Source organism: Solea solea, chromosome 20 (genome assembly GCF_958295425.1).
Source record: "Solea solea chromosome 20, fSolSol10.1, whole genome shotgun sequence".
NCBI classification, from domain to species: domain Eukaryota; kingdom Metazoa; phylum Chordata; class Actinopteri; order Pleuronectiformes; family Soleidae; genus Solea; species Solea solea.
The window spans coordinates 2646103-2662497 of NC_081153.1; the positions used below are offsets into that span (position 1 = coordinate 2646103).

General features: G+C 41.7%; 1 protein-coding gene across 3 annotated transcripts in view; it reads right to left on the bottom strand.

The window, feature by feature from the left end:
• Positions 1–16395, bottom strand: part of khdrbs3 (KH domain containing, RNA binding, signal transduction associated 3) — a 108778-nt gene that overhangs the window by 24836 nt on the left and 67547 nt on the right. For all 3 annotated transcript variants that reach the window (XR_009234103.1, XM_058620046.1, XM_058620047.1), the window contains 2 exons: positions 16150–16289; positions 9714–9894 (listed from right to left, as the gene is read on the bottom strand). Coding sequence is in view for 2 of the 3 variants with exons in the window: in XM_058620046.1 (XP_058476029.1) it covers positions 9714–9894; positions 16150–16289 (321 nt within the window). In the remaining variant the exon portion in view is untranslated. The remainder of the gene's footprint in view (positions 1–9713; positions 9895–16149; positions 16290–16395) is intronic.

The window sequence follows — 16395 nt, forward strand, 5'->3', positions numbered from 1 at the left end:
TTCAGTAGTAACAAATAACAAAGAAAGTTAGAGGAAATGTAGTGGAGTAAAAGTACAAGTTGCTCAAAATATAAACAAACTTTGTTACATTACAACACTGCTAAACACTGACCACAGGCTACAGTCTATATAGAGAAATGAATGATGTGATGAAATATTGAATTATCATAAATGAAGAGAAGACAAATATAAACAGTGTAATTGTAATGTAACAGTCTAATTTATCTTTATTAACCGCAAATTCAGTCTGTTAGTTTATTCCGTTAACGTCAGGCTCGACAGAATGACTTTAATAAAAATGAAATTGTTAAATGATGTCACATGTGTAGGGTGTGATATTTCAGTAGGAAACAATCAGAAAAGGAACCGTGTGTGATTCCCCATCCAGGTTTAATGCCGACATGCTGCTCGGTCGCTGGGTTATATTTATACGTTTGTATATGGAAAACACAGCGGTGAACAGAAAACCAAGCAACACTTGGTCACATATTCATTCATTCATTCATTCATTCGTCTTCTACCACTTTATCCTCCGCGTGAAGGTCGCGGGGGAGCGCTGGTGCTAATCCCGGCTAACAGAGAGAGCGAAGGTTTGGGCACAATAACAAATAAATGTAATCAATTTCATTTCCTTTTGTGATTACATTTCTATCTACTGACTGAACATAGATTAGAATTCAGTGCTTTGTGAAAAGAAATGGATGTTTCTCAATTAAAGTCAGGTTTCCATTATTCATATAATGATGTTTAGCAAAATAGACTGCATGTGATACATAAACGCAGCCTGAGCTGAGCATTATGGGAAGAAATGTTGTTATGAAAGGAAAAAAGTATAGAACACTATGTTCTCTCCAAGCTTTTTACACTGATTTAATATACATGATATTCTTTGTTTTTTGCCTTTTCTTAAGTGCAGTCATTACAAAAACTGTAAGGTTTAATCCAAAGTGTTTGACCCCTCATTCACCAACTCACACACAATCACCATAACAGTGTTAGTGTGACGTAGTTCTCATGGACAGTTGTGGAGCGGAGCCAGCACTTGCCAGTTTAGACCATGCAGGGCGTCCACAGCCTGTCCACAGCCTGTCCACAACCTGTCCACAGCCTGTCCACAGCCTGTCCACATTACATCAGGACTTTGTTTGCCAGTTACTGGAGAGATTCAACTTTAATGTACAGCATTTCATGATTTGATGTAATGACAGCGGCAGCTGGCAGCCTGCACACGGCTGATTTTATGCCCCCATGCAAATGGACAAAAACGTGGATGTTGTGGCCAAAACAAAGACAACGGTGTTATATTTAAAATGAGCACACGTAGATGCACATGATGCAAAGTGCTGAAAGGTGGAACATATTTTGAATTCCGCTGACGACATGAGGCTTGAGGAGAAGTTTAAATGGCTTATGCTGATTTAACGAGAGTCATTTATTACATTTTGTTTACGACCTGCAATGTCCATTGCTTTGCCCCTCCGTGATAGGCCGACAATAATTTGAAATATCAGAATATAGCAAACGTACAGTAGACCACACTCTAAAAACTAAAACCGTTGTTACTGAAGGCGTCCTTCATGTTGCCAGTAGGTGGCGCAATGACTGGCTCTTCAGGTTCATCATCATGGACCGATTGGACCTAAAAAGATAAAAGATGTAAAAGAATAGAGACGGGGTGGAAGCTTGCTGTGTGCTATTCCTACAAACCTACTTTTGGCTATTGCTGGAGTTGCCACGGTAACCCACATACAGATCAAAGCAAGTTGAGGGAAGTGAACAAAAAATGTGTTTTTAACTATAATTCCCGTTTAATTCCTAAACAAGTTTGCTCAAATAGCAGTGTAATACCAATCCAAGATGGCAGTCTTCGTGTTAGGTTTAGAGAATAGGTCATCATTGCTTTTTTTGCCCGTCCCAACCTAAAAAAACATGTGCGCCAAGTTCCGTTCATGTACGTCAAACTCGACACCAGGTGGCCTAATAGAGGTTTTTTGCATCAGTTTTTAGCCCCTCCCACTTCCAATTTCCAAAACGACTTTCACACGTACATTTTCACCAGGATTGATGTGGTCACAAAAATCTATGTGTGTGTTCAGGCCCTCAAAAATGGGATTCATTTGGAGGAAAAATAACTAGGACTGCACGCAGTGATGATCAGGCCCTCACGTCCAGATGGAAGCGTCCCCACGTAAGTCAGGGAGTTACGTAGGGTGCAAGTCGACAAAATGGACGTCTTCCTGTTGTGTGGCAAAGGGTCAGAATTCGCCAAAACGCAGAGGGTTACGCGCTCGGACGAGTTCGCTCATTTACGTCGGGTGCAAATCACCAAAATGGATGCCAAAATTCAAAATGTCAGACTTCCTGTTGAGTTTTTTGTACGTCTTGGTTGATAACATCTTCCCACGAAGTTTGGGAAAATTCGGTGGAACTCAATTTTGCCTCTGTTTTCACCTCAGGGGGCGCTATAGAGCCTTTGAGCAATGCACGGGACTATGCCGATATCGCATTTTCGCCAAGAGTTTTTATGCACGTTAACGCCCTCAAAGATGACCGCAAAGACACAGATATAATACTAATCTGAAGGATAACGAGGTTAACCTCATTAGCTGTTTCGACTCCTGCCATTTGTGACTCAGGTCCTCATAACTCCTTGCATTTCAATACGGTCCTTTAATCAACAAGGTCTGTGGGTTACAATTAAAAGAACAGATATAATCTCGTGCACCACCGCGTTACGCTGAAACATGCTCAGTTTTAAATCATATTGTCACATTTTAAAATGATTTCTTTGGTGTCGCACGCAACACGTGAGTTACGTGAGGCTTTTATATCTTGTGTTCGCTTTGATTTGTCATTTATTCAGAATAACTGCAGCAGCAGCAGCAGCAGCAGCACTGCAACAGCGCTGTGTGTTTTTCAACACTAAACAGGATTAGTGTGCAGTGAGGGGTTGAGAGGGGGGAGGAGAGACAGAGAAGGGAGGGAGAGATCAGCCTCTAAGTGAGTCTTTCATTTGTATGCCAGTGGATAGCTGAGAGGCGTGTTGTTAAAAGATAAGGACTGGCCTCTGAGGCCACGGAGGACTAACAGAGGGCCTGGCACTGCATGTTACAACAGCGCTATCACAGCCACTCCACTGTGCTCTACAATACCACTGTAACAGATAGGATGACACTGACGCCCAGAGCAGGCTTTTCAGCCACTGGATCTGCTGTTCTTAATCCAAATGAGTTCAGCGGCGCTGGATCGCAGTGTATTGTGCGTTTTTTTTTAAAGACCATCTCAAAGATAATTCAGAATGATGAACAGAAACAGCTCTAGCAACTAACCAGTTTACCTCACGTATTCTACTTCTACTACTTTATCCTCCACATGAGGGTCGTGGAGGCGGTGCCAAAGGACAGATAGTCAGTCCATCACAGGGACAAACAACCATTCACTCTCACACTTCTATTCAATTTAGAGTCCAATTTACCTCTGCCCACATCTGCATGTTTTTGGACTGTGAGAGGAAACTGGAGAACCTGAAGAAAACACACACACACACACACAGGGAGAACATGCAGAAAGAACCTTGTTCTATGGAATTAGATTTTTGTCCTAATTCCACTCGTTTTCCCCCCGACAAATTATTCTGTAAGAATCTAACGTTTGTCAGATTATATTTGAGATATTTTACAAACAAGTTCCAGACGGACAGCGACTCCAAACTTGTGTCTACTGTACATCTGGTCTGTTGAGCTGTCGCTCCGAAACACAGTAGCCAATCAGCAGGCAGCTTACTAAGCCCCGCCCACGGACAGAATCGCAAACAAAAAGAAACAGGGAGCGTGTAATATTTACACATATCTAATTCCGTATTGTTTCGACCTGCAAAGACAAGAGTGTTGACCACTACTGTCGTTTTAATTTGAAGCCTTTGTGTCCTGGCTTTATTCATTTTGGTCCAGAATTGTATTTTATTTATTTACAGCAGCAAGATCAATAAACTCAGAGCAGGCAAAAAACACTTTATTTCCACTTGGCCTGATTGTATTTATCTTATTATTAGCAGGGGCCAGTTAAATGTAGCGGTTAACTTGAGAAACAACAACATTCTTTTATTTACAGCTGTCTTTTCACTTTAGACTGACTGACGAGTGATGTGCATTGATTTTGGAAATGTGACTCTTGGGTTTTTGCCTCAAGAAATTGTATCGTTGAATTTTGGTTCAAGGATGAAAAGAAATGAGGAAAAGAGTATCGTGTTACACTGTGATTGTGACAAAAGCCTCTCTTATTAGCCTGTGCAGAAAACTCAAAAATGTGTCACAAAGTGCCAACAAGAAAGCAAGAAAATGATCCAATCAAACAGGAAAAGGTCTTGTTCCTCCCAGGTGATTGGATTATGATACCATCTGTTGAAAGAGAACAGCGTCTCGCCTCCATACATCAGTTCTCACAGATAAAGGCAAAAACAACAACCCCCGTGATGTTGCTCTAAAGAAAACACATGACCGTGTACTTGTGTATTCCTCAGTCATCTGTCTTGGTCTTAAGTTTCTCAGAGTATCTCGGTGTCATTTATTCAGCTTCTCTTGCCAGCATATTTTCTGAGAGCTCCACAAGCTGGAATTTGCCGAGGCTTTTTCAGCTGCAGGGGTTGAAATAGTACTCGTGTTATCAGAGTGCGGATGCCAGACACTTGGCCCCATGCATCAAGTTGAAGTATCGCTACTCTGCGTTACGCTTGACAAATGTTTTTTGTGTTATTTTGATCCTCCTGATCTTTGCTTTTTAATAAACTCTGTTTCCCTCTGCCAGGTTATAATCTGAGCAACTACTGTAATCTGCAATGGAAATGAAATTCAATAAAATAAAAAAACTGACTTGTACTTGACCGTGTTTGCTTACACTGAGCAGAGTCATGGGGTCGAGCCCTTTCTCACACTGGAACTCATAAATATGTGCATCTCATTTCCACTGATCTTCATCACCAGATGGAAAGTTCACACAATAACAGCTGGGTGGGTTTGAACTTTGTTCTTTAACACTAAACACTGAGTACACTTAGTGTTGATCTCTTTTATTTTGCAGATATGCTTATAATATTAAAAATGAAACTCAGTTCCCTGCTGATGAAGCCTCCACACTTAGGGCTGAGCTAATGGTCTCGATATAAATCACATTCATATTTCTGTCAAACTTAGTTTCCCCTTTACTCTGAAGTGAAATGTAAACATAGGAAAAGGTCATTTTCTTATCAGTGGGTAGTGAGTGGATAGAAACACCCGCAATCCTGATGGAAGAGCCGCTGTTGGAGGCGGAGCCAATGTCTGTTGAATATCGAACATGAAACTAACTTCACTGCAGTTTTACCATTGACACGCTCTTGCTTCAGGTGTGTTTGTGTTGTGTGTGGCCGCGCTAATGAAAACATCAGCACACGTGCCGCCCCCTGCTTGTCACATGACGTAGCTGCAGCTATTCCAGCCACATGATTGGTTCAAAGCACCGTGTCTCTCATTGTCATTGGCTACTTGGGTTGTCTGTCAAAACATGGAGTTCTATCGAAGTTCTATCGAGAATATCGCGATATATATGTATATATATACATATATATATATATATATATATATATATATATATATATATATATATTTATATATATATATATATATATATATATATATATATATATATATTTGTGGAAGTGAATTTTACTGCTCAAGAAAACCCTGGTCATTCAGCAGTTTAAAAAAAAAAAAAAAAAAAACTTTTGTCCCCGCCCACCACAGCACTGCCACTGTATACACACAAGCGCTCCCTCAGTTAGGTGTGATGGTGTTGACCTTGACTGAGCCCATTCTCAGACAAAGGAAGCAGCAAATGTGAAGGATAAAGCGGTAGAAAATGGATGGAAAACGCAAAATAATAACAACAAGAGAAATCACCAAAACTTTAACATTCACACCAGAAAGAGTCAGGAAGGAGAAGTTTGTGGGGTTCATCCTGTGGGCACCATAATTATCTGCACTAACTTATCCAATTTCATTTTGATCACAGTAATGGGATTCGACTCGATTGAATGTGAATAAATTGTTAAGTTGCTTCATTCGCTGTGTTATGTCGACAAAAAAGAAAATAATTCCAAGGCGAAAAAAACAAATTACAGCTCTTTTCAGACGAAATGAAGAAGCAATTAGAGAAGTTTTCTCAAGGAAATTGTCACTGAATCACATTTGCAACATAGAAAAGTATAATTACATTACTGTCGTGAGTCATAAGTTTGACCCACGCGAACAATTTCAGTCATTTCTTAGTTAGATGCAGCTTCTTTATTACTGTATCTGCAATATTTTCCTGCCCATTACAACCTATTTAGGTTAATACGACGACAAGGACGGCGCCGCAGAGAACACATGCGGAGAAGTGCCATCTTTCAAGGACCCACTATACTCTGAATGGATTATTGTGTCTAGAGGATTTTGCTCATGTGCACTGCATGTGTAGGTTTCCATGGCCGACGGCGCTAAGCCTCCACACAAACAGAAACAGAAGTTAAGTGTCATATTTTGATTGTCCTCATCACTTTCCTACATTTGCAGAGTTCAAATTGCAGTAGAAGATGACGCACACACACACACACACACACATATGGCATCATTACATTTAATTCCTCTCCGATGGGATTAGCCGCAGGTAAGACATAAGATCTCCGTGCACCTAATGAATTACGTGAAATAAGATTTGGCCGCAGTCATAGAAACCGTTCTGCCAAGAACAGATCGAGGAGTAATAGCATTTCTGTTATTGTGTTTGCTAACAAATGGATTCAGGGACATTTGATAGTGATACATCTCCAGGCTATAAACCCAGTGGATTATGATGACCAAAAACAGTGGAGATAAAAATACTCTGCCCATATGTTATGTTACTATGTTCTGTCTTTTTGTCGGAAAACAAGAGAGAGGAGTGACATTTTCTCCTGCTGAACACATTTTTTTGGCCCATAGCAAAAAAACCAGAGAATGCTGGGAACACGCATGAGTGGATGCTAAGCAGTGATAAATGAAGGCAACAAACGTGAACAAGAAACATCACTTTGTCATTTCACTGATGAATACAAGAGCCTATTTGTTAGCACTCGATGGAGAACACTTGTCCTGGGATGGTGATAGAGTATTCAGATAACTCATTCGGCTTCTAATTTGCAGCAGTGTTGTTAGATTTATCATCTGGCAGAGGCTGGAGGTCTGTTTTCTACCCCCCTCCCCCTACTCAAGTACACAGGTGCAGATGTCGGGGTTTACAACTGCGACAATGATGCGAAACAGCTGGTGGAGAAGTCATTCTCTACGACCTCCATGCATTTGAATTGCAACCTCTGAATAAACCTGTCACATGTGATTAGGTGTGGGCTGTTGGGGCAATTTTCCAGCACGGGGGCACCATCTCTCCGCCTTCTATCTGATAAATATGCAATGTGGATGTTGGATTCCTGAGGAAACTTGCTCTGACAGTGCGCTGAGAGACGCTCTCGGCTAATGCACAAAGGCTTGAAGTCTAAAGCCATTTATCCGTCGTGGTACAGTTCAGTCTGGAACGGTTTGGAACAGTAAAGTCCTGGGTCAGGTTTCTGCTTGGTTTGTGTCTGTTTGTCTCAACAAGACGTCAAGCTTTGTATGAGAGTAGACTGAATGCGCTGAAGAAACACTTGTCGCTTTTCTGACGCCCATCGGCTGACTGTCGTAGGTCTAGCTCCACCCATACCTTACCATACCACCCATACTCTGTTAACCCCAAGGGAAGGAACGATTGCGGCTATTGGTTATTTTGGTACGATTCCTTAGGGAATTGCAAAAAAAATACACACCGTACTGAACCGGAACGTTCCGTTCAGTGGAAACACGTCATGACGAATTCGTCTTTGGCCGTAAGGCTACGCATGAAAGCCATAAAACCAGATCTCAATAAGGACTTCAATGAGAAATTCACACTAAAATTCTTGATGTATCTGTTTGACTTTGGATCGTTGAAATTGGCATTTTAAATTTAAAAAATAATTTATAGGTGTGTATAAATGACATCGTAGTTCTATAAACACGTCATCAACTGTCCTGTCTAAACATATAACTTGATACAATGTTGTATTTCTGCTCCTGGTCTCTCTCCTCTGTCCCCCATTTTTTTCCTTTCACCCCAACCTGTCTTGGCAGATGGCTGCGCATCTTTTCTTCTGTCTTCTGTTTTTTTCTCTCCACTGATGCCTAGTGTTTGCTCATTATGTGAATTGCTCTCCATGATGTCAGGTGACTTTGGTTTTCTATGGTCTGACAGGCGGCGAGTTGAGTTGACATTTACAACCATCAAAATGAGGAATTATAGGTCCTGAAGTTGTTTTCTTATTTATTGATTTTCCTACATTTGCTTGGAGACAATGGCGAGGTTCTGCAAAATGCTGCAACAGTGGACGATGCTGTGACAAGGTTTACGATCACTGAGAGGATTTAAAAATGCATGGGACTATAAAGACGAATGAGAGACCGTGAACTCTGGAGGAGGCATCATTTCTTATTGATCAGCTAGAACAGGCACGGACTGCTCCGTTGTTACGAGACAGCACCGTCTGCGCTGCATCCAAACTGGCTTTGTTGTGACCAAAATGAAGTCATTTGAAGTCTCCAGACTGTTAAAAGTGTCCAGATCTCACTCTGGTGTCGAGCAAAGGCTGTATTATCACACGCTGCAGCTGATCCCTGAGAAATGACACGACCACGCATTATTTAACAATATAATATTCACTGTCCTTTAGAGTGTCTGTCTCTAAACCAACACGGAGTAGAACTTAAATTGTTTAAATCCGTATCATTTTATATATAATGATAACAAGCTTTACTTAAAATCTGGCAATTGTCATCAATTCTACAACAACAAACAAACGGATCTACAACAATTCAAAGAAAACAAATTCATAATAGTATGTCAGTCAAAATGGGATTTAGGTGATTAAAGGGGTTAAAAGATTAGCTTTATGGATTTAGGGATTAGTTTAATGAGCCATATTCCTAATTTATCCGTAAACATGATATTTACATCATAAAAAATATACGCTCATTGGCCACATTTGAGTGTAAAAGTCCACATTTCAACAGTAAATGCTAATATTTTAAGTTTCTAACATGGTCACAATCACCTGCTGTAGTTTTGACTTGCATTTGTGTAAATGAATGGGAAGTTTAACAATAACAGAGCAGTAGTTTAAGCCCCTGACATCTGTCTCCACCAAATCAATGAAGCAATCGTGTCAGAGAGAAGTGGACAGAGGCCTTTCAAGAGACTTTTGTGGTCAAATTAAGCCATCAAAGTTTGTGCCCTTCAGTTTACTAATGGGCTGAATTTCAACCACGGTATCACAAAGCCAGTTATTGCTGTTCTATTGTTGCCGGTCCAGTAAATCTGACGTCTGTTTTTCTGTAACGCTGTAAAATACAGTATATTTACACCAAGTAAAAGAGAGTTCTCAGCAGAGAAAATCTCCCAAATGTCTAAGAATTAGCTCTGTCACAGATGATGAGCTCAGAGAAATGTTAGCTGTCGGAGAGAAAATGATAATGTGACTGAGATAAGAATAGAAAATCGCTTTAGAAAGTCACTCGGCTGACGAGGAGCCACTGGGAAAGTGGATTTCCTACCAGGATTTTTTTATATGGCGCTCTCTAAATAACACTCACATATTCTCCATATGTGTCCTGGACAAGGGGAGGAGCTGGCCGGTACCCTGCAGCTGGTGGGGCACCTCTGGCTCTCTGCACCCCCCTCCCTCTGGAGGCCGGAGGCCGGCTGAGTGGGGCTCCTCTGGGTGCTGCTCCTCGGGGCACTGCTGCGTGCAGGGAAGGAACTCCTCCTCGACTCCTGACACAAGAAGACACAAACATCCGCAGCAGGTTGAGATGAAAGAGCAAAACAACATTTTCTTTTTTAAAATATTCTGTTAATTAAAGTGAGAAACAGACACGTGCAAACACATGAATAAGATGCATCGACATCCAGAGGAGTCAGAAATGACAGAATTACAAGGATACTATTATATTTCATGAGTGTGGCGGTGTCCACTCTATATTTCTTGTCTTTATGATGAGGTGCTGGAGTTTATTATGTTTATAGCTCTTCTACTTCCACTCCATGAAATGATTTCCTACATCGGCCGGCGTGACTTGACGGTGACTTTGACACATTGAGCGTCAGGTTATATGTGTGTGTAGGTGGAGAGAGAGACGGGCACAGCGAGGATGGAGGGCAGCTTTTTCCTCCTGTCGAGAATCCAGTGAGTCACACATCCATTACTAAAGAAACACAGCACACATTTCTTGTGGCTGAATGGCTTTGTTGTCGATTAAGGAACATGTAGATGAAGAGGCTTCTGGCAGTTCAGTGATTGATGTTTTACACTTTTGTGTGTTTGTGAACATTCAGATGTTTTCTGGTTTTTGAAAAATACGACAGAAACCGAACAAAGGACATTTTTACAGACAAAAAAAACAACTGCTTCACATAGTCATAAGTATAGCATAGAAAATATTGATATGGCATTATACAGGGTTTTAGGTAGCGCATTTCATTGTAACGGCCTGCTACATTATAATTTGCAGGCATTACGTTGAAGGAAAACTCCCCTGATTTGCATTTAGCTTTGTATTACTAGAATAGGGGAAGTATTTTTGGAAAATGGTGATTCCCAAACTCAGTTTCTCCCGAGGCGAAAGATATCTTCATTCTTTTTTCTTTGTTACGTGCTCACCAGTGACACTTGGTCCGAGGCTTGAAACTGCAAAGCTAACTCCGCAATTTTTAGACCCACTGATAGGGGGCGGGACCTCATTCCCAGAATGTAAACAGTGTCCGCCATCTTTGCTAACAGTTACGCCAACAGATATTTCTCAACTCAGGGGAAACTGAGGTTGAGAAGCACAATTTTTCAAAAATGCTACTATTCAAGTAATACAATGATAAATGCAAATCTGTGAGTTATTCCTTTAAATAGGGGGGCGTTACATTTAGACGTTAGATGTTTTAGCATAGCGCCCAGTGTGTGTCAGTAGCGTGCCGATTTCCTTGCTGTGACGTGTCGTGTGTGTGGCTACTGTGATCTAATCATGCCAGTGTAACCAAGCGTGCGGGTCGCCAGACAATAAATAGGCAAACATCAACAAACGGGACGAGATGCGACTTAGCCGGTAGCAGTAGCCACCGCTTCCCACTCATATTTTTTATCATCAGCGTAACAGGGGTGTCAAACTCAGTCACAGATGGGGTCGAAATCAAAAACGGTGTCCAAGTCGAGGGCCAGATGAGGTCAAATAACCAAAACCTTGGACAAACGATTTTCCATTGTCCGTTTCCATCTGTCCTGCCTGATTTCGTCTGCTGTATTTCAGTGGAACAGCACATCGATGTATGAAGCTAAACGACAGGGAGCCAAATACAAATGAGGGGCTTAGCCCCCTTATAACCCCCCTCTGGTTCCGGCTCTGTGTTTTCAAAGTCCACATTTAATGGTACTAATTGTTACATCTGTGGAAAAAAAGCTGGAAAGACATAACATGTAATCTCTCGGGCTGAACCTGTGGCGTAGAACAAGAGCAGTGGAAGTCTGCCAACCACAACCACGAAAACAGTCTGTTACACCAGCAACTAACACACGCGCAGTATCGCATCGTGACATTTCATTCATCATGCTGAGAAGTGATAAAACTCTCCGCACATGAATCAGTAATCTATGAATTCGATGACGCGAAGGCAGGTTTCATTCCTACAGCTGTCTTGAATTAGCAACCCTTCAGCCAATAGGAAAATAACATTTCCTGTTGCTGGGGAAAGTCCGAAAAATAGGTTTCCCGCTGCAAGTACTTGTTGCACGAAGGCGCAGGAACGCACATGAATGCAGTGAATGTGTGCACGGTCAGGTAATCACTTCTTTTATGATTAAAGTTTGAAGTGTAAAGAGTATGAACTTCATGACCCTTTATGCTTGAATCAGGAGTGAGGGTAAAGTCAAGAATGCAAACACTGCACTTTCTTCTTTCCTTTGTTCGACAAGTGTTGACATATCACTCTGTGATCGCCTTAAAGGTATTGATTTCCACACACTCGTCAACGGGACATTATCAATATTGCAAATCTTATCGTGCGTTGGCCCCGTGAAGCCTGTACACGTAGCAGTCGTGCACGTTTCTGCTCGTCTCACCCTCCAATGTCAAGGTAAACAAACATGGTCCTTTACAGAGGAACGAGCCGCTGTGAGATAACTGATCTGTACAGTCATCTCCACCAATTAACACCAAACCCCACAGTCAAAGCTGCTGTGTAGTCAAAATGGAGGCGGTGTCGAGCTGGGAATCAAAGGCAGTCTGACCTTGTGGTTTGGAGAAATGTCATTTCGCCTGAGCTTTTCTTTAAAAAAGCAGTTAAATGATCTGAAGCAGCAGCAGAATTGCTCTGCGGGTCATTTCTTTTTTTCTATGCTTCCCATTTCATCTGTGCTGCATGCGCCGCGTTGGCAGGGGCATCGCAAAGTTGAGGGTAGAAGGACAAGAAAAGGAAACATCTGATTTTTTGAATAACGAGGACAGTGATGAATAGATGTTTACTTGATAGGGAAATGAGGCCACCCCTCGAGCAGAGAAGAAAAAGAGTTCAGTTTTTTTGAGTTTGTTCTCCTTTAAGAGCTCAGCTTCTCTTCCAGCAGCAGTGATTCTAGTCAAAGTCGAGTCAAAGAGACGCTGCAGAGTCTCCGTTGAGCAGCGGTGCTAATCAACATCAAGCACATAAGCTACTTCCTGTGCAGGAGCCGCCGGGACCTCAGTCAGTCCTGTCGCTCTCACATTAGGTAAATTACAGCTAATTAAAGAGCACTTTTATTCTGACTCAAAACAAACGGCGTCTCTGTGTGACCTTGTTTATCTGAGAATCTAATGAAAGACTACAAAAGAACAAACAAACAATGGTGTTTATTTGTTGTTTTTTTTTAATGCACACGAGTGTTAAAGTCCTCTAATGGCCATGAGTGTGTTTATTTGGAGTCTTGTGGGATCTCAGAGGAGAAGGAATTAGCGTGGGTGCACAGCGATAGAAGGGAGGTGAGCTCGTGCTCATTTACATATAAAGACTTATGTTTATTGACACTAGTCACTGCATAATGGTACATGTATTTACTGTTACTGTTGTTTTTCATGCTCCCTAATGAGCCGCCGAGCTTATTTCACTACAGATGTATCCTGTTGTTGAGTCTTGAAGCTGGAGTGGCAACATTCTTTTTGCCATTGTTTGAACAATCATTCCATAATAACCTTTTAGCATAATAATAATAATACATCCCACAATTTCAAGCATCGGACTTTGCTGGATTTGAAGAACGACCTCATTCAAAGCATTTAAATTGCTACACATAGTTTTTTTGTTTGTTTGTTTGTTTGTTTGTGAGAGAAATTGGACATGATGGTCTCTGGGCAGTGTTTGATGGTGGATCTGTTTTAGCCGAGTTAAACAACCCACAATGCTGAACTTAACAGTTCCACATTGCTCGGCTTTGATTCTTGTGTCAGACGTCTCTTCCTGTGACGACACTCTGACCAATCAGTGGCAGGTACTAAAAAAAGGACCTGGTACCAGGTACTATGCTAGTGGACCCAGCTTTGGCCTTGAGGAATCCTGGCATTTATGTCACCTCTTAACAGGTCAATGCTCTTTCTTTTTTTCCTGCTCACTGTAACTGTGCTGCAGCAAACAGAAAAAAACACTTGTATAGACTATAATTGGACCACAGATTTCCCCATTTCTGAATCCAAAAACCACACGCTGACCAGTTTGTGTTTAATTAATGTTGCTTGCACGGAGCGCTGCTGTTCTACAGGACAGTAAATGTCATGTGGAAACTAATCAGGTGCAGCAGACGGGGTAACAAGAAGAGGAAAGAAAATAACTTCATGTTTATTACAAATTGAATAAAGAAAAATATTCTATTTTTGTAATAGTGTAATGGTGAAGAACTGGGAATGAGTGAATATATTAATGGAGCAAGGCCAGCGTTGCAACAGTCCTTATAATTAGTGCGATAGTTCTTTCTAAATCAACTTCTTATGAAAGAGAGAAGAAAAAGATTTTGACAGCTCAGTCCATGCAAACCAGAAATCATCAGCTTTAGATGTATTTCATCTCTGGTCCAGTTTGTTTCTCTTGCTTTCTTTGTTGTACAGAACACAGAACGTTAAGCTCATTAAGCAGCCAGACATTTGCATATTTGCACAGGGCAACTTTAACAAAAAAAGAAAAAGAAAAGATATCAGCCACACTTTGGTGTTGTAGTTTTATGCCAATCATCTGTGGGTTTCTTCTCTTCTTTGTAATTCCAGCTGAGGTCTGCACACTGTCAGCATAGTTTGGAATATCAGGGCTCATTTTCCTGCCTTCAGACGCCGCGAAGCTGCCATTCATTCTTGTAGAAAATGAGAAACAACTTCTACACACACACACACACACACAGAGGGAGGGAGAGGAAGATAACTCATCACATTAGACAGGAAGTCTTTGTCTGGTTTCTTTGAAGTTGTATCAGTCCTGTATCACTCTGTGCTGGTACATTATGAGACACTTTGCTCTCTGTCAGTCAGCCCAGACCAGCGAGGCTTAAATAACAACAGGCTTCTCACAAACGGCTGTAACAACAATTCAGCTCCGACTCTGTGGTGTCAGCTGACATTTAACTAAATCATAATAGAAGAGTAGTTATTAATATTGGCAAATATCTATAATGGTTTGGGAGCAGGGAGTCGCACTTGTTTAAATAAAGTTGTAAAGTTGTTGTTTAATTATTCAGGATGTAACAGCGCTCGTCTTCTGTCTTTGTGTGTAAATGAATCTTATGAACGCGCTGATCACACCTCTCCCTCTCTTTACTTACTTTTTTTTCCTCTCATATCAAATGTAAACGCAGCACAGTGCAGCTTTTGTTTCGCCGCCTTAATAAATAATAATGTTGCTTAAGTCATTTTAATGGGGAACTGAATTTTAACAAGATGGAATAGAACCTCTGAGTATCAGGCCCAGCGAGGTCAAGAGAAATGCTGAGTCAGTCAGTTGAAAACACTTAATTTATGATTAGTTTTGGGAATAATTCAACCCTTTGTCGTTTGATTGGACCGATCAAAACTCCCTGTTTCTCTCTGCTTTGAGGGACACACTGACCACCTCCACTCCCTTTGTCCTCTTAGTTGAAGTACATTTAAAATATCTCATTAAACTCTCACACCAAAATATCAAAATAGAATAAATATGGACGCAAACAAGCGAGATGATATTTAGTGATGTGGATGATGCAACGTACCTAAAACAGTGTTCTATTAACCATGGAGATCAGTGAAACCCCTGAAGCATACATTGACAATGATGAGGAACGACAATTACCAAAGCTGTAATGGTATATAAGCTCTACTAATAGTTGTTAGCACGTCATTCTGAGTCTTCCCACCGTTCATTGTTCTCTTTAAGCTGCGGAGCGTAAAAATCAGCGCGCTCGTCAGTACCCGCCTGAGTCCCGCTACGTTTGTGTGACTTACGTCTCATTCTGCTTTGTTTCCCGGCTTCTGGCAACGAGCACAGGCGTCCCATTCATGCTGCTTGTTCACTGAGAGCGCGCTCCTGCAGGGCAGTCCCAGGATCAGTGCAGGAGCTGACTGTGTAATGAGCTGTCGCCTTGGTAAATCAGGAGCCAGTACATTACGCCGGCTGCCAACATTTGCACTGAAACGTTTCGGAAAATCCGGCCCCAATCCCGGTCGTTTAAGCATTTTCAACAAACAACCAGATTCACTGACTCACAATGACGGGAACGTCTCTGTTCACAAAAAGAGAATTTTTATTGTGACATGGACGGGGATATATTACTCGTATTATCGCACGAGACGCGAGCGACCGTAAATGTGCTCTAACTCTAAATGACACCATTAACTCTGAAACTGCAACGAGACACCGCACACGTCCGTTTACAGAAAGCAAAGAACAAACACCGTCTTCCCAGTAGCTTCTCCAACTGTAAATAATACCGGATCCCCAGCTGAACCACGGCGTACATATACAACACACACACACACGTGCTTGGGAGTGCGGACTCACCTGGGAGGCCCAGGAACAGGTGTCCCTCTTGTACGGGTGACTGACTTGCCCCTCACTGATGGCACCTTGGCGTCCTCCGAGCCTCCGTTCAGGTACGTGAGCTCCTGCAGCTGGGCCTGTCTGATCTCATCATTGTAATCCTGCACACAGAGAAGTAGCATGTTCACAACACACACACATTTACACACAAACACGTGCTCAGTCAGCAATAAACTGGCTTTCAGTTACTCTGTATTAAATTACATC